General features: G+C 42.4%; 3 protein-coding genes across 9 annotated transcripts in view; 2 read left to right on the top strand and 1 right to left on the bottom strand.

Annotated features, from left to right (window-relative positions):
• The window catches only part of C9H4orf17 (chromosome 9 C4orf17 homolog), a 154,201-nt gene that overhangs the window by 39,286 nt on the left and 88,087 nt on the right, over positions 1-26,828 (bottom strand). For 2 of the 4 annotated variants that reach the window (XM_028743406.2, XM_028743405.2), the window contains exon 3: positions 14,237-14,398. The exons of the other annotated variants lie outside the window; for them this stretch is intronic. The gene's annotated coding sequence lies outside the window, so the exon portion shown is untranslated. The remainder of the gene's footprint in view (positions 1-14,236; positions 14,399-26,828) is intronic. 4 annotated transcript variants of the gene reach the window in all.
• Positions 938-15,605, top strand: LOC114603914 (alcohol dehydrogenase 1B). 3 transcript variants are annotated; one of them, XM_077933865.1, is made up of 9 exons: positions 938-1,093; positions 1,850-1,951; positions 2,891-3,029; positions 4,090-4,177; positions 4,286-4,505; positions 4,916-5,179; positions 6,073-6,208; positions 6,710-6,848; positions 15,540-15,605. In XM_077933865.1, the coding sequence occupies exons 1-9, from the start codon at positions 1,076-1,078 to the stop codon at positions 15,550-15,552; spliced, it is 1,119 nt and encodes a 372-aa protein (XP_077789991.1). In that variant the 5' UTR covers positions 938-1,075; the 3' UTR covers positions 15,553-15,605. The 3 variants fall into 3 exon arrangements, with proteins under 3 accessions (XP_077789991.1, XP_077789990.1, XP_077789992.1); XM_077933864.1 differs by lacking the exon at positions 15,540-15,605 and adding an exon at positions 8,227-8,968; XM_077933866.1 differs by lacking the exon at positions 15,540-15,605 and adding an exon at positions 14,141-14,263 and having other exon boundaries at positions 1,002-1,093.
• LOC114603913 (alcohol dehydrogenase 1A-like) lies at positions 10,650-23,456 on the top strand. Of its 2 annotated transcripts, none has more exons than XM_077933863.1 (11): positions 10,650-10,668; positions 14,141-14,232; positions 15,540-15,625; positions 16,027-16,128; positions 17,563-17,701; positions 18,722-18,809; positions 18,902-19,118; positions 19,520-19,783; positions 20,308-20,443; positions 20,945-21,083; positions 22,784-23,456. In XM_077933863.1, the coding sequence occupies exons 2-11, from the start codon at positions 14,223-14,225 to the stop codon at positions 22,806-22,808; spliced, it is 1,206 nt and encodes a 401-aa protein (XP_077789989.1). In that variant the 5' UTR covers positions 10,650-10,668; positions 14,141-14,222; the 3' UTR covers positions 22,809-23,456. The 2 variants fall into 2 exon arrangements, with proteins under 2 accessions (XP_077789989.1, XP_077789988.1); XM_077933862.1 differs by lacking the exon at positions 10,650-10,668 and adding an exon at positions 11,223-11,261.

Here is a 26,828-nt window from a genome sequence, read left to right as displayed (position 1 = left end):
TCTTTCTCTGAAAGCAGCTTTTTCAGAATCTTGGATGCGGCCTGCAGTTACTATAGCAAAATTACTAATATCATTTCCATTAAATTGATGGGAATTGTAGTCCCAAAGCAGCTAGAGACCCAAATTTGGGAAACCCTGCAAAGGGACCTGGAAGGAGTGGCTTCAGTTCCGAAGCCCAGGCAGGAGGGAGGAAGGGACAGAGTACTCCTCAAGGCAGCAACCCCGCAAGGGGTTCGTACTTGATGTGTGTCATTAGGGGCCTCTTTGCCTTGAGTTGACCCCACAGAAATACAGGCGGGCTGGCACTTAAACTGGTTTTCCCAATGCCTGACCAAACCCTTCATCTGTAATCAATAAAGTTGTGCCGATATTTGACCCAAGCAACGTGTCCCGTGTGTTTATGCCAAGATGGTCATGGGTGATGGGAGCATGATGGGGGCATGTGGCAGGGCCAAGTTCCCCAAAAGTTGCGACCTCACTACGAGCAGCGTCATCAAGATCAGCTCCGACAGCAGCTCCGATTCCAACAGAAGGATGGAGAGTGATTTCAACTCGTCCCTAGAGTCCCTGTTCAAAAACGACAATGTGATCTTCAACGGCTACGCTTGCGACGATCGGGGTGAGGGGTTGTTTGGGCTTTCTTATCACCATTGTTAATTGCTATCATCTTTAATCACACACAGTGCTAGCCCTGCTGAGAGCAGACTCACGGACCAGAGTCGCCCATGGGGTGGGATCCGCAACGGATGCGTTGCACAGTTTGGAAAAGATTAAAGCGAATTTTCATGGAGGATACGGCTCTTATTTCCTTGAGTGCAATCTAAATGTACGGTGTATTGTACCACAGCTGAGGACTCTTAACCTTGTGAAATTGCAGTTGTGAAATTGCATGTGGAAACAAACTGAACGTAGAGGAGTGGCCACATTTCTTGGTGTTGAACTGGGGAAGGGCTATGTTTAGTTGAAAGATAAACCAAATATTTGCAGCAGAACCTTTGTACTTCTAGGAGGACAGACTAGAAGTTCTGAAACAACACAGAGGAAGCAGATACGGTATATTACAAAGCTCAACATCATGAGCACTGCAGGAAAAGTAAGTAGATGATTTCTTTTAAAGTTGTTTTTTCAGCACCAAGATGCATAAATAGCTTTAGAAAATACAAAATAGGCTTATTGTACTATAAGCAGGAGCAATACATTCCTTGAGGTACATCCAATAAGTTTTTGGAAGTTTCATCTTGGGGGTTCCTGAAAGTTTCTTCTATTTTCCTCCTCCTGGAACACCATCATTAATACCAAACCAGTGAATGTTAAACATGCTTTCGACTGGGGAGGGAGAAACATCCAGCAAGTTGAAAACTAGCTCAGTGGTCATCAGGGCTTCAATCCTAAATAACTTAACCAGGGAGTAAGCCCTGGTGAAGATTGTAAAAAGATGTCTAATTAAAAGCCACCCTGAGGAATTTGGCTATAGGCAGGGCTTTTTTTCAGCTGGAACTCACCAGAACTCAATTCCGGCACTTCTCAGATGGGTGCCATTGCCACTGTAAGAGAACAAAGGAGGCATTCATGGTGAGTTCCGGCACCTCTTTTTCCAGAAAAATAACACTGGTATTGGGGCGCATATTAAATATTAAACATGCAGAGGATTGCAATGTTAACTGCGTGGAAAAATAGTATATGACCTTCTGTTATTTCACAGGACATTGAAATCAGAGCTGTCACTGTAAATTGTTTTGAGGTTTTGTAGAATCAAGTGGTATATACATTTTATTGGGGGTGGGGGTTGCCCAGGATAGGATTGCACAATTACATACAGAAATACTGTTATGATATTCTATTATCTCAGGTCATTAAGTGCAAAGCTGCCGTTGTCTGGGAAGTCAAGAAACCATTTAGTATTGTGGAAATAGAAGTTGCCCCACCTAAGGCACATGAAGTCCGGATTAAGGTAAGAGAGACAAACCAAAAATGGCATTTCTGCAGATTGTTAGTATCTGCACTAGAGATGGAGAAATTTGATTCAGTTTGCACTTAAAGATAAATCTACCTAATTTATGCTTTCAAAAACAATATGAGAATGAGGAAGGGCTGCAGCTCGTGGAGGAGCAGCTGTTTTGCTTGAAAAAGTCTGAGGATGAATCCCTGGTATCTCCAGGCAGGTGTGGGAGAGTCCCTAGTCTGACTCTCTGGAGAGCTGCTTTCAGTCAATGTGGAAAATGCTGATGGACCAATGGTGTGACTCAGTATAACAACAACAACAACAACTTGTACCCCACCCACCTGACTGGGTTGCCCAGCACCTCTGGGTAACCTCCACAGAATATTAACAAAGGTCAACACTAACACTTTGAATTGTGATTGGAAACACATGGGGAGTCATTGCAGATCTTTATAGCAAACATGTATATATTAGGAGAAATTTGCACTGAAATCCTGATGAATTTTCATGTGTACTTTAAAACAAAAACCTGCAAACTGATGTGGAAATGTGGGAGAGTTTTGAACCCCTGCAAGTTGCTGCAGGAGAGGGATTGTGAGCAATATCATGAGAGGGGTGTTTCTAGGACCAAGGTGAAACTCAAAAGCTCCCTGGTTATTTTTGCTATTGGATGATGGGTGTCAATTAAAGACTTCCTTTTTCAAAAAAACACACAAAAAACCTGTTAAGTGGAGATCTTTAACCAGTCTGAATTAGATGTGAAATCGTTTTCACACATGAAATTATTTTTAATTGCTTTTAAATATTTGTACATGTTGATCTGTTAGTAATTGTTTCTATTATGTATGTTTTTACTGCAATATCATTTTGAGATATCTTATGGGAGGCAATTCATGAACTGAATTTTTAAAAATAATATAAAATAAAAAACTTTCTCCTTTAAACCAGATTTTGGCGTCTGGAGTCTGTCGCTCCGATGACCATGTGCTAAGTGGGGCATTGCAGGTAAAATTCCCCATTATTCTTGGTCACGAGGCAGCTGGTGTTGTAGAGAGCGTTGGGGAAGGAGTTACCTGTGTGAAACCAGGTAAGGTAAAGCAGAGTGCAACCAGAAAATATCAACTCACAGCATTGGTCAACAAAGATCAAATGAAACTAGGAGAGCCAACCAACTGGTGGAAGAATAACCAAGAAAGTGTTTTCTTTTGGGAAGGGCGGTCAGCTCTGGGCCAGTGACTAGATTTTTAATGTAAATGCCAGAATTTGGAATCAATTGCTAGACATTTCTGAATAGGAGTCAGCAACATTCTTTCTACTTAACTGGTGATATTATTACTACTACTACTACAACTCTACTACTACTATCACTTGCCAGGGTGGTTCACAACTACTGAAACTTGCAATATTAATTTAAAACAAATTGCAGTCAAGAGAATAGGGTAGTCCCTATTCTCAGGTGCCAAAGACCAGGACTGCTATACTGCCAGCACCCCAAAATGTTGATGAAAGAGGAACTACCAAAAAGGCCCTTTCTACTGATTTGAATGTCCAAGAGCAGGTACTCCCAAACTCAGCCCCCCAGCCCTTCCCACTTCACAGCTAGCTGCACAAGAATCTGCAATGTTCATGACATACCCTCCAACATTGCTCAGATGAAAATAGGGACATTTCTCACTTCCCACCTCCAACTGACCCTCCTCAACCCCCCTCCCCAATTTTGTACTGTCCCCCGCCCTCAAAAAAGCATTTCCCAACAGAGGAAGGGCCACTGCACCAATGCGACACTGTACACATGCCCTCCACCATCTTGAGAAAACCCCTAAATCCTAATCGGATTTGATTCTTTGCTAGATTTACAAAAAGAAAAACACACTGCAATAGATAAATTTTAGAAAGGGGCAAGATTAGAAACAGACACACAAAGCATTAAAAAAAGAAAATCAAGATTCCTTGCACTCCACTTTGGTTGGCTGTTTTGGCTCAGCTCAGCTGTCCCATCACACTGGCCACTGACCATGCTTGCTAGGGTTGATGGGAGTTGTAGTCCAGCAACAACTGAAGGACTGAAGGTTCCCCAAGCCTTTGGTATGTACTAGCTTTTCCAAATATTTTAAGCAGGCTAATGATGGTATTTTCATCATTCCCAGGAGACAAGGTCATCCCACTCTTTGCCCCCCAGTGTGGAGAATGCAGCACATGCAAACATCCCAGAGGCAACCTGTGCAAAATGGGCGAGTGAGTTGAAGTTGTTATTTGAAACAGTATTGGAAACACCAGCAGTGCATATGTTGGGTTAAAAAAACACACAACCCAAAGCACAATTTTCCTTTCTTCAACTTTTAGCCTTGGTGTCCCTACTGGATTAATGCTCGATGGCACCAGCAGGTTCACTTACAAAGGCCAACAGATCTACAGCTTTGCCAAAACTAGCACCTTCGCAGAATACACCGTAGTGCATGAGTCTGCGGTGGTCAAAATTGATGCTGCAGCTCCTCCAGAAAAAGTGTGTCTGATTGGCTGTGGGTTTTCTACTGGCTATGGTGCTGCCATCAACACTGCAAAGGTAAGGGTTAAACATTCGTATGCTCATATTCAGTGTGGGGAATTTGTGGCAAGTCTAGACAAAAAGAGGAAGACAGGTGGACTCTGGGCCTCTGGCACAGAACCAGGTGAAAGCACAGTCAATACAGTAAATGAATCAAAACAATATAAAATAGCAAAGCCACCAAATACCCATCAATCCACTGAATGTACACTCATGACCTGAATTCACGTTCTTGCTACAGACGTAGTTCTCCAGCATCCCACCTCTCTCTTGGATGCTTTGAACATCAAGGAGCAATCCCATCCACAACCAATTGCCCAGGGGGAGCACCCTTGCCATCATATACTGAAGGAGAGACCCAAGTACTGCAGGGGGTTGGATTAGATGGTCTCTTCCAACTCTACAATTCTATGATTCTATGATTTCAGGTGGAGTCTGGTTCAACCTGTGCCGTTTTTGGTCTGGGAGGAGTTGGCCTCTCAACTGTCATGGGCTGCAAAGCAGCTGGAGCTTCCCGAATCATTGGGGTCGACACCAACAAGGATAAATTCCCCAAGGCTAAAGAGATGGGAGCTACAGAGTGTGTCAACCCTCTGGATTTCAAGAAGCCCATCAATGAAGTGTTGTATGGCTTGACAGACGGTGAAGGTGTTGACTATTCATTTGAAGTGATTGGGCGCACAGACACCATGGTACATGCATGAAGACAGGATTTTACTGTCCTATTTTGAAAAGGGAAGATAGCATTTCCTGCATTCCTATTCTTCAGTGGTTCCTATTTTTCACTGGGTTATGATCCGATAATCTGTTGCAGCAAGGGCCTTGGGTTCTGAGAAAGTAGAACGTGTCAGACTTTTAAACATCCTCCACGCATTGATCAGGTAACTTATGGAATAATGTGAGATGGGACTGAGGCATGAGGAGCTAATGGAGGGGTGAGAATGATCCTTTTCGGTGATTCTGCTCTCCCACATAAGCCCACACCCAGCATCCCTTCCCACATTCTTCAGAAGGACCTCACCATCCAAAAAGGCTTTTCAGGGTGTGCATGTAGCTGGGCAGGGACGCGGGTGGCACTGTGGGTTAAACCACAGAGCCTAGGAATTGCCAGTCAGAAGGTCGGCGGTTCAAATCCCCGCAATGGGGTGAGCTCCCGTTGCTCGGTCCCTTCTCCTGCCAACCTAGCAGTTTGAAAGCACGTCCAAGTGCAAGTAGATAAATAGGTACTGCTCTGGCAGGAAGGTAAATGGCGTTTCCATGCGCTGCTCTGGTTTGCCAGAAGCGGCTTAGTCATGCTGGCCACATGACCCGGAAGCTGTACGCCAGCTCCCTCGGCCAATAAAGCGAGATGAGCGCCGCAACCCCAGAGTTGGTCATGACTGGACATAATGGTCAGGGATCCCTTTACCTTTACCTATGTAGCTGGACATGGGAGGAAGAAAAGATAGGGATGCTTTCTTCCATTGCTACTAATATGCTTTGAACAGTTAAATCTTTGAGAGGTCTGACTGTGTCATGGAAGGTGATCATGGATGGTATTTCTCCTTGGCTTGATTCAAGAGTCATGCCTTTGGATTTCCCCCAGACTGCTGCCTTGGCTTCCTGCCACATGAATTATGGGACCAGCGTGGTTGTCGGAGTGCCCCCTTCAGCTTCTGAAATTACCTTCTCTCCAGCACTTATCTTCACAGGGCGCACTTGGAAAGGATCTATATTTGGAGGTATGGGCCTACTAGCTTTCTATCAAAAGGGCACATTTCAAATTCTGAGAGAGTGTTGAGGGCGCCCGTCACAAAATAGCTTGGGGTGGCAGCGGGTTGTGCCATAAAATGTCTGTCATGGGGAGCATGGCATAACACAAAATTAGAGAAACACCTTGATTTGTTCATTATTCCCCCAACCCCAGCAAATACTATTTAGATTTTTTTAAAAATCATGCACTTACCATGTGAAAATACATTTAAGATCTCATGCAGTTTGGCCCTCTGTAGGCTTTCCACGCAAGCTCTTGCCCCATAATTACTACATTAGTATCTCCTATCTCCCTCCCACCCACAGATCTGTCATAACATCAAGGCCAATCTCATTGCATAACCCAAGTTCAAAGAAGGTTTCAGGCTACAAATTTGTAGGACTGCCAGTCCTTTAACCAACGTTTTGCTCCTTTTTTATGGCATTATAATTACAGTACCATATCTTAACTGTGCACTTACTGTTTTCAGGTTGGAAAAGCAAAGAAGCTGTCCCAAAGCTGGTTTCAGATTTCATGGGGGGGAAGTTTGCTCTGGATCCACTAATTACCCACACTTTGTCTTTTGATAAAATCAACGAGGGCTTTGAACTGCTGCGTTCAGGAAAAAGGTAAGACCTTTCCCCACCCCCACCCCTCAATATTGTAGTGGAAAGGCAAGGTGCCGTTCTGAGAGTCATAGCCATAGTCATTACAAGATTACACAACCCTCCGCTGGAGTGACTCAAGCTAGGGGGTTTGTTTGCGTTGTAGACTAAAAATGGATGTATGGGACTTCCAACACAATGTTGTATTGAAGAGTTTTTCTGTACAATATGGGGGGGGGGGATTGGATCCAGTTCTCCTGACTGCAGTGGCTTGCTGACCTGTCAATCACATGACATCACTATATTGGGTGACCAGGTTTTCCTTTGTAGCGTGAGCTGGGCTTGCGTATACATCTCCCAACCCCTCTCCAGTTTAACTCAAGACTCATTCACTCCAACACCCCCCCCCCCCCAAGACCTAGATTTAAAATGAAGTCTACGCTTTATTCATCTACCAAAAAAAAAATGTGGTCCAAAAAACCCCAAAACAGAGAGATTAGCTTTATCATGATTAGATTCTAGTACTGAAAGTTGCACGAGCTATTTATGTAAAAAAGAAACAGAAGACAAAATGGGGAAACGGACACCTCAAAGAATTAAGAATGAATAAATAATTGGGACAATGAAACCCATGTAGAAACAATGCAATGTACATTCATGTAAATATGGATGTTCACAAGCAAGACTTGTGCCACAACTGTGGTCGATCCGCATCTCATTAGGCTGAGCAACAATTGATTTATAAACTGAAATTGATACTGTTTTGGATGGGGCAATGAAATTACATCCACAAACTGTTTACCTTGATGCTTCTGTTAGGGACAAATATGCATTTGTATACAGCTTCCTGTGACGGCATAAATGAATAGAATCGACTTGTTGGGCTTTTTCTTGTGCAATTCTTTTTCTTGGAATCACTTTTATAAGCTTATCACCTGGCTTCTTATTTCCACTTTTTCACACCCTTTTCTTCTCTTTTTCTTTTATCACTTTATTCCTTTATAAATGAAATCCTTCTAATAAAATGTTAAGTATAAAAAAGGTTTCCTATTTCTGTACAGGTTCAGATTTCCCTCTCCACCCCCCACTCTGAAAATTACTCATTGTGTATGCTATATACTTTTCCTATTTCTGCTCCTCTGACTGTAAGTTGTGTTAATTGTGTTAATATTGAATTTGAAAATGTAGTAACCCACCTGGAACGCGATTGCAGAGGGTGGATAATAAACAAAATGAATGGCTGGTGCTTCAAAGATCACCTTCCCTTAATATCAACCACATCAAGCCTTTCCTTAGCAATTTGTGGCAAGATCTTAAACCGACTGAAATATTAGCCTATTAACATTAAAAATCTAACAGGTATTATCACCCTTCCATTTAAAACTGTTTCTTATTGTTTCAGTATTCGCAGTGTCTTGGTATTTTAAAGTCCATGGTGAGGAGGAAGAATACAAGACAATGACCTTTGCAATCTCAGATTGCCACATTGCCAAGTAGGACTTATGTGAAAATGACTGGACTCTGCAATGTCACCACTGGGAATGCTCCTTTTTCAACACGTAGGTCTATCCCAAGACCGTCACGTTTTTCCTCCAAATTCAACAGAAGAAAATTACCATAAACACACAATCTTATGTTGTGACTCAAATTATCAATATCCTGTTTAATGAAGCAACAACACAAATAATTATTATCATGTATTTCAAAGGTGAGAGGTTGGGTAGTTTAGGCAGCTGTCTTATATATATTTGGGAGAAAGTCACACTCAACCCAGTGGAGTATACATGCTTGAAATCAGTAGCTTGAAATCTCTCTGCAGAGATTCCTAAGAATTGGTGGGTACAAAACTACTACCAGTCTATCTATCAATGGCAAAGCTAAATAGCCACTGGCTAAATGCCGGGCTTAATCATGTTGATATTTTCACCCCTCCTGTTGACAGAATCTCCTGATCTGATGTTTTGAGAAAGAAGGGGGCGGAAACTGCTCTTCTACTCTTCTGCTCCAGAGTAACTTCCTGACTCTGTGTGTGGAGAGAGTCTTATCTATGTAGTGACTAGATGGCTGAGTGGGAGATGTAACATTCATGCAAGCCAGTTCTTTAGTTTGTAGTAACTATTAGAAATAAAAGGAGTTATGCTTCACAGCTAGCTTCCGCGTTATTTATACTCTGCATGAGAATGGTGCTCACAATGCGCAGTTGTGGGTCCAGTGCACTGGGACCTGTTTTCCAGGACTGGAAGGTCTCTGAAAGTGCTCCAGTCGCCTAGCCCAGTCGGGGCAGAACCAGTTCTTGAGCCCAGTCGCTGACATCGGTTGAAAGGCGTCCTGACAAATCATTGATTTTACTTGAATGTCAATATGCTTTAGAAATCAGTCAAGGGTAATGGGTTTAATATTTGCCTGAAATATAAGGCTTTATTAGGTATTCAGGGTGACAGTGCTAGATGTGTTTAGCAAACCTTTCCTCTCATTATAAAGCAAATATCTCTGCTAGGGCTCTCTGAAGGGGCAGAATATTTCAGAAGACACCCAGCAGAGGCAGATTTAGGGCATCGTGACGGTTCTGCTGCACTGCGTGTTGCAAGGTGTCTCAACTATAATGTAGTTGGCCTCACACTGGGCACCGATGAAATTTTAAAGACCAAAGTCCGCCCCTGGAATGCTATGTGGGGTAAAACATAGGCAAAACACTGTTATAAACTATGTCAGTCATAATCCAGGAATAATAATAATAATACTAATCCTATGTGGCTGGGTTTCCCTTGCCACTCTGGGCGGCCTACGGAAAGGAAGCAACCTTTAAGGCAATAGAGAGATGGCATTGGTTCCTGATCAAATTGCACGGGGTAAACCTGTGCATTTCAAGAGGAGTACATTACGGGAGGAGGTGTGGGGAAAGAGCACCCAGTTCTAGCATTACTAAATATTGGGCAACCTGGGGACCCTCAGTTGCTTCAATGGAAACTGGTAGCCCTCAGCAGGCTGAATGGAAGTGGAAAGCTACTGGAAGATGAAGGGCTTTTCAGTGAAAGGCTGGCTTGATAAGATATGGCTTATAGCATCCTTGGAGCACTGGGTGTGTCAAAACAGTCATTAAAGGTGATAATGGATAGCCCTATCCTTCATATGCAAATAGAGATGGACACTTTATGCAGCCTCCATTAACACAAATTACATTAGGGAGGATGGAACGCTATTTGAGAAATACATACTTGGAGATCTCCTGAGAATAGTGCATGAACACAATCTTTGGACTAAATACTTTTATTTCTGTACGATGAATGGCAAATGTGTGCTTTGTACGTCCTGTTTTCTTGTTTCATGCTTTACTTTAAATCAGAACCAGTGAAGGCAGTGAATGTCCTGTGTGAGTGCCTGGAGGCAGTTGGAGGATGGTACACAGGCTGAGACCCTAACTGCCCGCAGACTGTCTCGCCAGAGTGATGCAAGCTCTAGTTATCTCCCGCTTGGACTACTGCAGTGCGCTCTACGTGGGGCTACCTTTGAAGGTGACCTGGAAACTGCAATTAATCCAGAATGTAGCAGCTAGACTGGTGACTGGGAGTGGCCACCAGAACCATATAACACCGGTCCTGAGAGATCTGCATTGGCTCCCAGTACGTTTCCGAGAACAATTCAAAGTGTTGGTGCTGACCTTTAAAGCCCTAAACAGCCTCAGTACTGTATAATCTGAAGGAGCGTCTCCACACTGAGATCCAGCGACAAGGGCCTTCTGGCGGTTCCCTCATTGCGAGAAGTGAGGTTACAGGGAACCAGGCAGAGGGCTTTCTCGGTAGTGGCGCCCACCCTGTGGAACACCCTCCCATCAGATGTCAAGGAAGTAAGCAGCTATCCTATTTTTAAAAGTCATATGAAGGCAGCCCTGTTTAGGGAAGTTTTTAATATTTAATGCTGTCTTCTTTTTAACACTCGATTGGGAGCCGCCCAGAGTGGCTGGGGAAACTCAGCCAGATGGGCAGGGTATGAATAAATAAACAAACAAACAAACAAACAAACAATTTATTATTTGTGCCCCGTTCATCTGGCTGGGTTTCCCCAGCCTCTCTGGGCGGCTTCCAACAAAACAGTAAAATACAATAACCTATTAAACATTAAAAGCTTCCCTAAACAGGGCTGCCTTCAGATGTCTTCTAAAAGTTTGGTAATTTTTCTCTTTGACATCTGGTGGGAGGGTGTTCCACAGGGCGGGTGCCAACACTGAGAAATTATTATTACTATTACTTTGAGAAAACGTCAATTTTTTTTTTTAATTAAGAGCAGAGAAACAACCCTTTTTCATATGATTTTTAAAAAATAGAAATCAAGGCAAAATATTAAAACCTTGATCCAGGAAAACAGCTTTTGAGTGAAGAGACTCATTTCCTACATCAGGAACTAGATGCAGATGATGCAGAGACATTAGTCTTGTTAAAGGTATTCAGTGCGCCCTCCAACCCATTTACACTGTACAATGTGGTTATGGGGTGCCTTTTTGTCCCTACTGCACTGCAGATAAAGAACTGGATCCCAGCCATTGACACAGGATGTGTCCATGCTGCTTTTTATAACTGTGCTATTATTATTATTATTATTATTATTATTATTATTATTATTATTACTACTACTACTACTACTACTACTACTACTATTACTATTAAAAAATGTGTGAGAGAGAGTAAGAGAGAGAGAGCGACAGAGAGCACGCAGCTGTAAACTAATAATTCAAAAGACCTTTAGAACAGAACAAAGAGATGACAGCTGTACTTGCATTTGAATCTAAATTAGCACCAGCATGCAAAACAAAACAAAACAAAACAAAAAACCAACGGGGGTGGGGGGGAGACACAGAGCTTGCAAATCACATTTTCTTGCTTAAGGGCACTAATGTTTAACAGGAGGTGGATTGTTGAGATTTCTTGTGACTTGGCTGAGCCGAAGGTTCTTCACGACAAAGGATAGTGGGATAAAGGGCACTTCCATACTGTTACTACTTTTGGATGGGATTGAATCACATCCTGGAATATCCTGGCTGTGGATCCAACTTTTTGCAGTAAGGAAGGTGATGGAGAAATGCAACAGAGACTGCAGATTAACACATGCTTGATGCAATGTTATCTAATCTCTCCACAAACAAATCAGGCTGAATGCTCATTAGTTTGTCCAGATTAAGGTGGTTGGGGGCCTTGGTGCAATACCCCCCCCCAAGCCCCCTTCCTCCCAAAAAAGGAATGCATTAAATAAGGTATCACCAAAAAAAAGTATTGTAGTATCTCATAGTCCTTAACTCTTTCTTTGTATTAGAGCACAGTGGGCGTTTTGGGCACCACAATCTCACACAATCTTGCGCCGCAAGAGTGTGCATTGAAAACAACAATATTAGTGAAAAGAACATACAGAGATGCCTTGTGTTGTTATATTATATTGCTTGCAAAAATGCGCATCACTCAAAACTGCAAACAAAAAAGTGAGACTAGCAGATAAGACAAACTACAAAGAATTTAGCTGCCATTGTGGTACAAAGGAAACACCATCCTTTCCAGATTTGTCAATGGGATTATGGAGGTGTCCTTCCACAGCTATTCTTGTTAGTGAATTTCCCATCCCCCTATACAACATGCCAGGCTCCATTGGTGTCCTCTTGCAAGAGATACTGGGCGTGTTAGCTCCTGACCACAGTTCTTTATACCAGAAGTCTAGTTACCGTTCACTGTAGGATTTCCATTGCGTAGCTATTGCTACTCCATCTGCTACCAACTGCTGGTGTGAAATCAGTTCTGCGAAGTACAAAGACTCCAACAAAGAAACCAAAGATGTCAGAAAGCAGCAATTTCTATCCAAACTTGTCTTCATTATAATCTGCTACAGTTTTGTTTTCCCCATACTGCATGAATTGTGTCACTGTTGGCTATTTAACGTAATTTATGTAATTTACATAACATTTAACTTACACAATTATCCCACTATTTCAGTTGTAAGGAAATAGCAAAACAATATTTTAAAAGAGTCTTTAATTACATATCTGTTGTGGGGGTTTGAAAACAACAAAGGTTGACTGAATATCAATCACATCTGTTGGATTGGTACTGACCATATTCGCTAGATTGATTTCTTTTCTGGACATGGGACAAAAATGCAAACAGTTGCAATTTCTGATTCTGTTTCTGACAAAATTACCTGACATCCCTACTGGGTTCTGTCTTCATGTTTACTCTGTCATTGGTGCTGAAATCTCAATAAACACTCAATTCTGGAAGCTTTCAACAATGGGATATAATGATATCACATATGATAGTAAGAATCTTTATCCAGTTGAGGCTGGTCAATTAAGGTGATTAGGGCTACTCAGAGTATGACTTAGTTAGATACAGCATCACCAAAAAGAGAATCTGGATGTTACAGAGGACTGCCCTGTCATGAAACTCCAGCGTACACAAAAATGTGTGTGCAATTCACAATAAACTGATTTCTTGCATGGTTATTGTGATACGAGCTAACATAAAAGTTTGAAACACAGCTCTTCAGAGCTGTCTTTCTCTGAAAGCAGCTTCTTCTGAATCTTTGCTGCAGCCTGCAGTTAATATAGCAAAATTACTAATATCATTTCCATTAAATTTATATACTACTTGAAAACAAATTTATACATTGCTTGATAAAATGAAACAAAACCTCAAAGATAAAACAGTGGTTTAAAATATGCAAAAAGTTAACCTACTAAGGACGGTTAAAATCCACATCAACTTTCTAAGCATCTGGGTAGGCTTGTTTAAACAAGAATGTTTTTAGCAGGCACAGAAAATAATGTTGTTGTTGTTTAGTCGTTTAGTCGTGTCCGACTCTTCGTGACCCCATGGACCAGAGCACGCCAGGCACTCCTGTCTTCTACTGCCTCCCGCAGTTTGGTCAGGCTCATGTTTGTAGCTTCGAGAACACTATCCAACCATCTCATCCTCTGTCGTCCCCTTCTCCTAGTGCCCTCCATCTTTCCCAACATCTGGGTCTTTTCCAGGGAGTCTTCTCTTCTCATGAGGTGGCCAAAGTATTGGAGCCTCAACTTCACGATCTGTCCTTCCAGTGAGCACTCAGGTCTGATTTCCTTAAGAATGGATGCGTTTGATCTTCTTGCAGTCCATGGGACTCTCAACAGTCTCCTCCAGCACCATAATTCAAAAGCATCAATTCTTCGGCGATCAGCCTTCTTTATGGTCCAGCTCTCACTTCCATACATCACCAACAGAAAATAATACTTGATATCAATGCCATCATAAAATGCCATTAATGAAGGCCCACACTCAATTTTGTCTTTCATCTGACAGGTTTTACATAGACCAGATGGTGCTTTGGGGCCCTTCTGAATCCACAATCCTATTTTAAGTTGTGCCATTTACAACCCATGAAATGAAGAAAGGTACCTGGATACTTTTTGCTATGTGTGGGTAATCGTGGAAATGATTCCTAAGGTTGAGCCCACTTCTACCTCTCAAACGCCACAGGTGAAGTTTGTTTCCAGGCAGCACCACTTCACAGGTTGCAGGTTGCGGCTTGCTTGAATCTTCCTCCGCACAAAATATTCCCTGCACTTGGAAAACCGGAATTTCAGGGACAAGGCTAGGCAGGAAAAGTCATTCCCCCTGATGTTAAAGGGCACAGATCTTATTTGGGTCATATGTGATGACCAGGGTTCCCTTAAATTCCTGCACCCACTAATGGCTATTTGCTGGTTGGAACTTCTTGGAATATTAGTGGTGGAATATTCCAGGTCCTGCAAAAATTGACAAGGCTAGAAAAAGGCGAAGCACGCAGTCAGGCGCAAAGTAGAGGCTATGGGCGGAAGGGTAATTTAGCACCTGAACATCACATTTGAGAAGGAGCCACTGTTTAGGCATGATGAGGTGCATCTATCTGAATCTGGCAATAATGCATGGCTCACTGACATCTCAGAAGGCTTCAAGGCTTGGTTGCAGATGTAATGGTGTGATGGCAAACCCTATTGGCTTGGGTGGCAGTTAAGGCATTAGTTTTTGGTGGAGGGGAGGTTGTACCCTCTGCTTGTCTCTCAAGTACAAACGGATATTCCATTAAAGCAGTGTTTCCCAAACTTGAGCCTCCAGCTGTTGTTTGACTATAGCTTCCACCATCCCTAGCTAGTAGGAACTAGTGGTCAGGGATGATGGGAATTGTAGTCCTAAAACAGCTAGAGACCCAAGTTTGGGAAACCCTGCAAAGGGATCTGGAAGGAGTGGCTTCTATTCTGAAGCCCAGGCAGGTTCGTACTTGTTGTGTGTCATTAGGAGCCTCTTTGCCTTGAGCTGAGCTCACCGATATACAGGCGGGCTGGCACTTAAACTGGTTTTCCCAATGCCTGACCAAACACTTCATCTGTAATCAATAAAGTTGTGCCAATATTTGACCCAAGCAACGTGTCCCGTGTGTTTATGTCAAGATGGCCATGGGTGATGGGAGCATGTGGGTCACACAATGCCTCTCTACAATTCCCACCCTTCACAGACTTATTTCCTTGAGTGCAATCTAAATGTACGGTGTATTGTACTGCAGCTGAGGACTCTTAACCTACTTCCTTCAAAGTTGTGAAATTGCAGGTGGAGTCAAACTGAACGTAGAGGAGTGGCCACATTTCTTGGCATTGAACTAGGGAATGATTGAGTTTATTTGAAAGATAAGCCAAATATTTGAAGCAGAACTTTGTACTTCTAGGAGAACAGACTAGAAGTTCTGAAACGACACAGAGGAAGCAGATACGGTCGATTACAAAGCTCAACATCATGAGCACTGCAGGGAAAGTAAGTAGATGATTTCTTTTAAAGTTGCTTTTTCAGCCCCAAGATGCATAAATACAAACAATAAAAATAGGCTAATTGTAAGCCACCCTGAGGAATTTAGCTATAGGTAGGGCTTTTTTTCAGCTGGAACTCACCAGAACTCAATTCTGGCACCTCTCAGATGGGTGCCATTGCCATTGTAAGAGAACAAAGGAGGCATTCATGGTGAGTTCCAGCACCTCATTTACTAGAAAAATTGCACTGGTATTGGGGCGCATATTAAATATTAAACATGCACAGGATTGCAATGTTAGCTACGTGGAAAAAATAGTATATGCTCTTCTATTATTTAACAGGACATTGAAATCAGAGCTGCCACTGTAAATTGTTTTCATGTTTTGTATGATATTCTATTATCTCAGGTCATTAAGTGCAAAGCTGCCGTTGTCTGGGAAGTCAAGAAACCATTTAGTATTGTGGAAATAGAAGTTGCCCCACCTAAGGCACATGAAGTTCGGATTAAGGTAAGAGAGACAAACCAAAAATGGCATTTCTGCAGATTGTTAGTATCTGCACTAGAGATGGAGAAATTTGATTCAGTTTGCACTTAAAGATAAATCTACCTAATTTATGCTTTCAAAAACAATATGAGAATGGGGAAGGGCTGCAGCCCTGGAGGAACAGCTGTTTTGCTTGCAAAAGTCTGAAGATGAATCACTGGTATCTCCAGGCAAGTGTGGGAGAGTCCCTAGTCTGACTCTCTGGAGAGCTGCTTTCAGTCAATGTGGAAAATGCTGAGCTAGATGGATCAATGGTCTGACTCAGTATAAGTAACAACAACAACAACAACAACAACAACAACAACAACTTGTACCCCACCCATCTGACTGGGTTGCCCCAGGCACTCTGGGTGCCTTGCAACAGAATATTAAAATCACAACAAAGGTCAACACTAACACTTCGAATTGTGCTTGGAAACACACGGGGAGTCATTGTAGATCTTTAAAGACCAGTGTTATACGATCCTGGAGGCCGCTCCCAGTCACCAGTCTGGAAGCTGCATTCTGGATTAATTGTTGTCATAATTGTAGTTTAAGGCAGATTCCTGTGTTCCTATGAGAACCAAAACACACCCATTTTTCAAAATTCGCACTTCTCCAACCAAGTAATAAGTGTAAAAATTCATATAGTGGTGTAAAATGTGCACAAAAATGCCAGTATTAATGAATATAATATACAAATATGCTTGATATTAGACAACGTTGCTTTGCACTGTTGCATATCAGGCAAAATTGCATGCAAACATGTTTATATTAGGAGAAATTTGCACTGAAATCCTGATGAATTTTCATGAGTACTTTAAAACAAAAACCTGCAAACTGATGTGGAAATGTAGGAGAGTTTTGAACCCCTGCAAGTTGCTGCAGGAGAGGGATTGTGAGCAATATCATGAGAGGGGTGTTTCTAGGACCAAGGTGAAGCTCAAAAGCTCCCTGGTTATTTTTGCTATTGGATGATGGGTGTCAATTAAAGACTTCCTTTTTCCAAAAAAAAAACCCCACCCTGTAAAGTGGAGATCATTAACTCAGTCTGAATTACCGTATTTTTCTGTGTCTAAGACTGTATTTCCCCCCAGATTTTTTAAGTTTAAAATTGGGGGTCGTCTTATACACAGAATGTTGCAATTAATTATTTCTTAATTTTGCGCTCAAAAAATAGGGGTCGTCTCATACATAGGGGCGTCTTATATACTGAAAAATATGGTAGATGTGAAATTGTTTTCACACATGAAATTATTTTTGATTGTTTTAAATATTTGTATAGGTTGATCTGTTTGTAATTGTTTCTATTATTTATGTTTTTACTGTGATATTATTTTGAGATATCTTATGGGAAGCAATTCATGATCTGAATTTTAAAAAATAATATAAAATAAAAAACTTTCTCCTTTAAACCAGATTTTGGCGTCTGGAGTCTGTCGCTCCGATGACCATGGGCTGAGTGGGGCAATGTATGTAAAATTCCCCGTTATTCTTGGTCACGAGGCAGCTGGTGTTGTGGAGAGCGTTGGGGAAGGAGTTACCTGTGTGAAACCAGGTAAGGTAAAGCAGAGTGCAACCAGAAAATATCAACTCACAGCATTGGTCAACAAAGATCAAATGAAACTAGGAGAGCCAACCAACTGGTGGAAGAATGACCAAGAAAGTGTTTTCTTTAGGGAAGGGCGGTCAGCTCTGGGCCAATGACTAGATTTTTAATGTAAATGCCAGAATTTGGAATCAATTGCTAGACATTTCTGAATAGGAGTCAGCAAAGTTATTTTATACTGATATTACTACTACTACTACTATCACTTGCCAGGGTGGTTCACAACTACTGAAACTTGCAATATTAATTTAAAACAAATTGCAGTCAAGAGACTAGGGTAGTCCATATTCTCAGGTGCCAAACACCAGGACTGCTATACTGCCAGCACCCCAAAATGTTGATGAAAGAGGAACGACCAAAAGGGCCCCTTCTACCGATTTGAATGTCCAAGAACAGGCACCCCCAAACTTAGCTCTCCAGATGTTTTGGGACTACATCTCTCATGATCCCTAGCTAACAGGACCAGTGGTCAGGGATGATGGAAATTGTAGTCCCAAAACATCTGGAGGTCTGGGTTTGGGGATGCCTGCCCAAGAGGGTCTTTAGGGTCTGGTGGGGCTTCCTGTTTCCGGCGGTGGAAAATGGCGGATCCCACACGATCAGAATTTAGCCGTTCTGATAATTCAGGGCTGATATGGGGGTAATTAGCCCTGGCAGCCTCCCCAGGGCAGGGGAGGACTGTCTCGATGACCCGCAGTTTGCCCCAGATTGCTGATGTGGCAGACGGCAGGGGCACTAAATCACGGAGCAAGGGACGGACTGACACTCCTGTGATGCCACCCCATAGTCTGCAATGTTCATGACATACCCTCCAACATTGCTCAGATGAAAATAGGGACATTTCTCACTTCCTACCTCCAACTGACCCTCCTCAAACCCTCCCCCCAATTTTGTACTGTCCCCCGCCCCCAACAAAGCATTTCCTGAATATTTTAAGCAGGCTAATGATGGTATTTTCATCATTCCCAGGAGACAAAGTCATCCCACTCTTTGCCCCACAATGTGGAGAATGCAGCACATGCAAACATCCCAGAGGCAATCTGTGCAAAATGGGCGAGTGAGTTGGAGTTGTTATTTGCAACAGTGCATATGTTGGGTTAAAAAAAAAAACACAACCCAAAGCACAATTTTCCTTTCTTCAACTTTTAGCCTTACCGCCTCTGGATTAATGCACGATGGCACCAGCAGGTTCACTTACAAAGGCCAGCAGCTCCACACCTTTCTCGGCACAAGCACCTTCACAGAATACACCGTGGTGCATGAGTCTGCAGTGGTCAAAATTGATGCTGCAGCTCCTGCAGAAAAAGTGTGTCTGATTGGCTGTGGGTTTTCTACTGGCTATGGTGCTGCCATCAACAGTGCAAAGGTAAGGATTAAAACATTGGTAATGCTCATATTCAGTGTGAGGAATTTGTAGCAGGTCTAGACAGAAAGAGGAAGACAGGTGGACTCTGGGCCTCTGGCACAGAACCAGGTGAAAGCACAGTCAATACAGTAAATGAATCAAAACAATATAAAATAGCAAAGCCACCAAATACCCATCAATCCACTCATGACCTGCATTCACATTCTTGCTACCGACGTAGTTCTCCAGCATCCCACCTCTCTCTTGGATGTTTTGAACATCAAGGAGCAATCCCATCCACAACCAATTGCCCAGGGGGAGCACCCTTGCCATCATATACTGAAGGAGAGACCCAAGTAGTGCAGGGAATTGGATTAGATGGTCTCTTCCAACTCTACAATTCTATGATTCTATGATTCCAGGTGGAGCATGGTTCAACCTGTGCCGTTTTTGGTCTGGGAGGAGTTGGCCTCTCAACTGTCATGGGCTGCAAAGCTGCTGGAGCCACCCGAATCATTGGGGTCGACATCAACAAGGATAAATTTCCCAAGGCTAAAGAGATGGGAGCTACAGAGTGTGTCAACCCTCTGGATTTCAAGAAGCCCATCAATGAAGTGTTGTATGGCTTGACAGACGGTGAAGGTGTTGACTATTCATTTGAAGTGATTGGGCGCACAGACACCATGGTACATGCATGAAGACAGGATTTTACTGTCCTATTTTGAAAAGGGAAGATAGCATTTCCTGCATTCCTGTTCTTCAGTGGTTCCTATTTTTCACTGGGTTATGATCCGATAATCTATTGCAGCAAGGGCCTTGGGTTCTGAGACAGTAGAACGTGTCAGACTTTTAAACATCCTCCTCGCATTGATCAGGTAACTTATGGAATAATGTGAGATGGGACTGAGGCATGAGGAGCTAATGGAGGGGTGAGAATGATCCTTTTCGGTGATTCTGCTCTCCCACATAAGCCCACACCCAGCATCCCTTCCCACATTCTTCAGAAGGCCCTAACCATCCAAAAAGGCTTTTCAGGATGTGCATGTAGCTGGACATGGGAGGGGGAAAAATAGGGAAGTTTTTATCCATTGCTATTAATATGCTTTGAACAGTAAAATCTTTGAGATATCTAACTGTGTCATGGAAGGTGATCATGGATGGTATTTCTCCTTGGCTTGATTCAAGAGTCATGCCTTTGGATTTCCCCCAGACTGCTGCCTTGGCTTCCTGCCACATGAATTATGGGACCAGCGTGATTGTTGGAGTGCCCCCTTCAGCTTCTGAAATTACCTTCTCTCCGTTGCTTATCTTCACGGGGCGCACTTGGAAAGGATCTATATTTGGAGGTATGGGCCTACTAGCTTTCTATCAAGAGAGCGCATTTCAAATTCTGAAACAGTGTTGAGGGCGCCCGTCAGAAAATAGCTTGGGGTGGCAGCAGGTTGTGCCATAAAACGTCTGTCATTGAGAGCATGGCATAACACAAAATTAGAGAAACACCTTGATTTGTTCATTATTTCCCCACCCCCAGAAATGCAATTTAGATTAAAAAAAAATCATGCTCTTACCATGTGAAAATACATTTAAGATCTCATGAGGTTTGGCCCTCTGTAGGCTTTCCACGCAAGCTCTTGCCCCATAATTACTAGATTAGTATCTCCTCTATCTCCCTCCCACCCACATATCTGTCATAACATCAAGGCCAATCTCATTGCATAACCCAAGTTCAAAGACGGTTCCAGGCTAAAAATTTGTGGGACTGCCAGTCCTTTAACCAATGTTTTGCTCCTTTTTTATGGCATTATAATTAGAGTACCATATCTTCACTGTGCACTTACTGTTTTCAGGATGGAAAAGCAAAGAAGCTGTCCCCAAGCTGGTTTCAGATTTCATGGGGGGGAAGTTTGCTCTGGATCCACTAATTACCCACACTTTGCCTTTTGATAAAATCAACGAGGGCTTTGAACTGCTGCGTTCAGGAAAAAGGTAAGACCTTTCCCCACCACCACCCCTCAATATTGTAGTGGAAAAGGCAAGGTGCCGTTCTGAGAGTCATAGCCATAGTCATTATAAGATTACACAATCCTCCGCTGGAGTGACTCAAGCTGTGTTGCCCTTGAAGTTCCATTGTCCACAACAGAGCTTGCACATCACTGTCTTGAAACTGAAGACAACTGCTTAGCTTCGGAGCATACAGAACAACTGCTCTTGGGTGTTATTCGCATGCACCTTCTCCAGAATGACCTCAGTGGCTGGCTCAACTCCTTCCACTCAGATTGGCTCCAAGCAGCACAAGGGCAAGAAGACTTATTCTCAGTGGCTAAAAAGCTCTCATTTCACACTGACTGGGAGACTCTGGGATGCTGGAGACAGGGCCCTCCTAGGATCCAGCTGCAGTAATTGTAATGGGTCTTCAATGCCAAAGGATCTCAGATACACCTAAATGGGAGCAAATGTGGTCTAAAGGGTAACAAGGTGGGCTTGGAGGTTTGTTTGAGTTGCAGACTAAAAATGGATGTATGGGACTTCCAAAACAATGTTGCATTGCAGAGTGTTTCTGTACAGTGTGGGGAAGGGAGGAATTAGATCCAGTCGGTGGGCCAGTTCCCCTAACTGCAGTGGCTTGCTGACCTGTCAATCACATGACATCTATATATAGGGTGACCAGGTTTTCCTTTGTAGTGTGAGCTGGGCTTGCGTACACATCTCCCAACCCCTCTCCAGTTTAACTCAAGACTCATTCACTCCAACACCCAAAGAGGACTCTTTCATCTCTCTCCCCCCCCCATAAGACCTACATTTAAAATTAAGTCTACGCATTATTCATCTACAAAAAAAAATGTGGCCAAAACAAAAACAAAAAAAACCAGAGAGATTAGCTTGATCATGGTTAGATTCTAGTACTGAAAGTTGCACAAGCTATTTATGTACAAAGAAACAGAAGACAAAATGGGGAAACGGACACCTCAAAGAATGAAAATGAATAACTAAATGGGACAATGAAACCCATGTAGAAACAATGCAATGTACATCCATGCAAATATGGATGTTCATAAGCAAGACTTGCGCCACAACTGTGGCCAATCTGCATCCCATTAGGCTGAGCAACAATTGATTTATAAACTGAAATTGATATTCAAAACAAAAAAAATTCCTTCCAGTAGTACCTTAAAGACCAACTAAGTTAGTTCTTGGTATGAGCTTTCGTGTGCATGCACACTTCTTCAGATACCTGAAGTGTGCATCTGAAGAAGTGTGCATGCACACGAAAGCTCATACCAAGAACTAACTTAGTTGGTCTTTAAGGTGCTACTGGAATGAATTTTTTTTTGTTTTGACTATGGCAGACCAACACGGCTACCTATCTGTAACTGAAATTGATATTGTTTTGGATGGGGCAATGAAATTACACCCACAAATTGTTTACCTTGATGCTTCTGTTAGGGACAAATATGCATTTGTATTCAGCTTCCTGTGATGGCATAAATGAATAGAATCGACTTGGTTGGATAATAAACAGAATGAATGGATGATGCTTAAAATATCACTTTCCCTTAATATCAACCAGACCAAGCCTTAGAAATTTGTGGCAAGATCTTAAACCTACTGAAATATTAGCCTATTAACATTAAAAATCTAACAGATATTGTCACCCTTCCATTTAAAACTGTTTCTTATTGTTTCAGTATTCGCAGTGTCCTGGTGTTTTAAAGTCCAAGGTGAGGAGGAAGAATACAAGACAATGACCTTTGCAAGCTCAGATTGCCACATTGCCAAGTAGGACTTATGTGAAAATGACTGGACTCTGCAATGTCACCACTGGCAATGCTCCTTTTTCAACACGTAGGTCTATCCCAAGACCGTCACATTTTTCCTCCAAATACAACAGAAGAAATTTACCATAAACACAATCTTAGGTTGTGGTTCAAACTATCAATATCCTGTTTAATCAAGCAACAACACAAATAATTATTATCATGTATTTCAAAGGTGAGAGGTTGGGTAGTTTAGGCAGCTGTCTTATATATATTTGGGAGAAAGTCACACTCAACCCAGTGGAGTATACATGCTTGAAATCTCTTTACAGAAATAAATTTGGTACCGTTTTACATTGTTTATAAATATAGGATATAAATATAGGATATCATGCACAAATGATATCAATTTCCTGAGAACTCCTTAAGGAAAATTGCTGTAATTTTTGTATGTTCTGATATGAAATTCTGGCAATGGCAAAATAACACAAGTTTTTTGCTGCTTAAATTCCAGGGTGGGTGTGCTTTGTGCCTTATATCGCAAGGAGTGGTAAACTGTATGGACTATATCATAAACACCTGATAAAAATAGTTATGAATTCCAGTGGACTTCCATCACTAATATTTCTGTTTCTCCAGGCACCTTTCACAGAATCACAGAGTTGGAAGGGACGCTGATTGTCATCTTTGCATATTTAAATAAAAGTATAAACAGTAAGAAATAACTGAGATAATCCTAAAACCTATCAAAAGGTTTTTTTAAAAAACTTTAGTGAGGCCTATATTATTTATTTATGTTATTTATTTATTTTCTATACCGCCCTATACCCGAAAGTCTCATGAGATGTGCTTCATTGGTTAGGAAATGTAACTATTTCAAACCCTATTGTATAGAGTCTCTTCAGACACCTACCCAAATGCGTAAGGGCATAACTTCTATACCCCGGCATTCTGAAAGGAGAGTAAGCACATTCAGCTAAATGCCCTTAGCATTTTCCCCACATGTTCTGGAGTCTCACATTGTCAGGCATGCTGATCATAGGAATGTTTTTAAGGGTATTTAGCTGAATGTCCTTAGAATCTTCTTTCAGACCTTCATGATGAACACACAAAGGTCCAGGGTGAAGAAGGCAGGGCCAAGCACGGCTGGGGATGTTGGGAATGTGTGCCCCTGTGTTGTTTTTATCCTGGGTGAGGCCCTGGCTTGGAAAGGGAGTTTAGCTTGTATTTTTTCCACTGGCCTGACATCTTCTCTTCAATACTCCCAATATTATCTAAAATCTGTTGTCGTTTAGTCGTTTAGTCGTGTGCGACTCTTCGTGACCCCCTGGACCAGAACACGCCAGGCACTCCCGTCTTCCACTGCCTCCCGCAGTTTGGTCAAACTCATGCTGGTAGCTTCGAGAACACTGTCCAGCCATCTCGTCCTCTGTCGTCCCCTTCTCCTTGTGCCCTCTATCTTTCCCAGCATCAGGGTCTTTAGGGTCATCTAAATTCTACCATTTAGCAATTGCTAACATTCACTAACTCTAGCCATTATAAGTGCTCTTGCACCCCCTAAACTCGATTACCCCAGACTTGCAATATGCATTCTTGCAGGCATTGGTAGGTTGTAGAGCTTATCACAAAATTTGGGTAAATGTGAATTTCAAAATATATCAAATTGATACACTTGGCTTTAAATATGAACTTAAAATTTCTCCCCCAGCCCTTGTGAAGAATGATAGGAGTTGTGTTCCCACAACATCTGAGGGGTCATTTGTTCCCCATCTCTGGCTTAAGGAACAGTTCACATGAAGTTTGACTTAGCCTTCCTACAGTTATTACACCTCTTGCTCAGTTTGGAATAAGCCTCACCCTCTAGTCATATTTGTTCTTGCCAGGATTCATACAAATGGCCTTGCTTTGTTTGCATTAATATTTGCTCTTTTGAGGCGGTTCAACTTCCTAACTAACAAGAAAAATACAATACCATTTTGCAATGTTGATGTTATCATTCCAGCTTGTCGGTTCACAATGGCACCCAATCCATAAGAAGTGCATATTGCAATCCATAAGAAATGCATATTGCAGGCTGGAAGAAATTTGTGGGGTATCTGGAAAATAATTGTGATGTAAACACAACGCTAGTGGGGTTTAAAGAGGCACTGTAAATAATCAGTAAGTATTGCTTATTTGAAATCTACAGGAATGGAAGAACAAATGGCAATAGGAAAGAATGGAATGTGTATTAAAGATACTACTACGAATGAGAGCCAATGACGTTGAAGGAAGTCCAAAATGTTTATGATTTGTTTGTAATATGGATAAATTGTTAAATAGTTGGAACTCAATAAAATTTTAAAATGCAAAAAAAGAAAAAAAAGAAATGCATATTGCAAGTCTGGGGTAATCGAGTTTAGGGGGTTCAAGAGCACTTATAATGGCTAGAGTTAGTGAATGTTAGCAGGAGGGCACTTCTTATGGATTGGGTGCCATTGTGAACCGAATCCATAAGAATATATGCAGCTCCTTCCCTCAAGGTGAAAGTAATCAAGATACTTAACCCCATAATCATTTGTGACCAAAATGGTGTGTTTTTCTTTCTGTTTCTGAGGAAAAGTATGTTTCTTCTGGAGAACCATCTTTCTCCTCACAGCGCCCTCCACCCCGAAAAGGGGCAAGAGAACTCAGGGGTTGATCAGAAACATATGTTTCTCTCTGTGTGTGTTGTATTTTAAGCATTCTGAGAATTTGCAAAAATTGTGTAATACTCTGAGGGCCGAACTTGGCAATAATTCATACTCGATAAAGAACTGGATTTTTTTTCTATTCAAGTTGCTCTTCTAGGGATACCAAATCTGGTTTGGGACCCTAATATGTGGCCAAGGGGGCAATAACCCTTTGCTCTCTACTATGGCCCCAATTCATATCCATGCTCCCACAATTTGCATAGAAATACAATCCCATTCCCTGGTGCCTTGCAGCTGCAAGTTTTCCTATAGATGGAGCAAGATGGAGTCACCAAATATACTTGGCATTGCCACTCATTTCCTAGGGCTGATTATCAGCATCAGTTTGTTTGTCCCATGAATGAAATCCCTCTGTCACCCTAGTGCAACAAATCAACTTTATTTTATTTTTAAATGGCCTTTTTTTGCGATTAGGAAAGTGATGGCGAAATGCACTGACCCAATAATCCCCCTGCCTCGCACACGCAAAGAAGTATCAGCGAGCCAACTAAAGACCATGCCTTGCCCACCAAACTTCTCTCATTGCCAAGAAAAATAATAATAAATAGAACGAGAACCTACCCAAGTGAGGCTGCCACCTCTTGCTACACCTTGTCAAAAAATGTTTGCCTCCTGTGCATTCATTTCTATATAGATGGTTATAGACTGCTTTGAAAAGGGATTAGACAAATTTATGGAAGATTTAGACTCAGTGGCTACTTGTCAGAATGGCTGCATGCTAAATTCAGGATCAGAGAAAGGAGGCTTCTGAACTCCCATCACTGGGGAACAACCAAGGCAGAGGTCTATTGCCCTAATGTGTTGCTGCTGGGATTCCCATAAGCATCTGGGATGCTTTGGGGAAGAGGATGTCAGGCTAGGCATGTATTTGGTGTGATCTGCACTTCTTATGGGACGTGGGTGGCGCTGTGGGTAAAACCTCAGCACCTAGGACTTGCCGATCACATGGTCGGCGGTTCGAATCCCCACGGCGGGGTGCGCTCCCGTAGTTCGGTCCCAGCGCCTGCCAACCTAGCAGTTCGAAAGCACCCCCGGGTGGAAGTAGATAAATAGGGACCACTTATTAGCGGGAAGGTAAACGGCGTTTCCGTGTGCGGCTCTGGCTCGCCAGAGTAGCTTCGTCACACTGGCCACGTGACCCGGAAGTGTCTGCGGACAGCGCTGGCTCCAGGCCTATAGAGTGAGATGAGCGCACAACCCTAGAGTCTGTCAAGACTGGCCCGTACCTTTACCTGCACTTCTTA

Source organism: Podarcis muralis, chromosome 9, assembly GCF_964188315.1.
Source record: "Podarcis muralis chromosome 9, rPodMur119.hap1.1, whole genome shotgun sequence".
NCBI lineage: Eukaryota > Metazoa > Chordata > Lepidosauria > Squamata > Lacertidae > Podarcis > Podarcis muralis.
The sequence above is the reverse complement of the archived record's forward strand: the minus strand, read 5'-3'. Positions and strand labels throughout refer to the sequence as shown.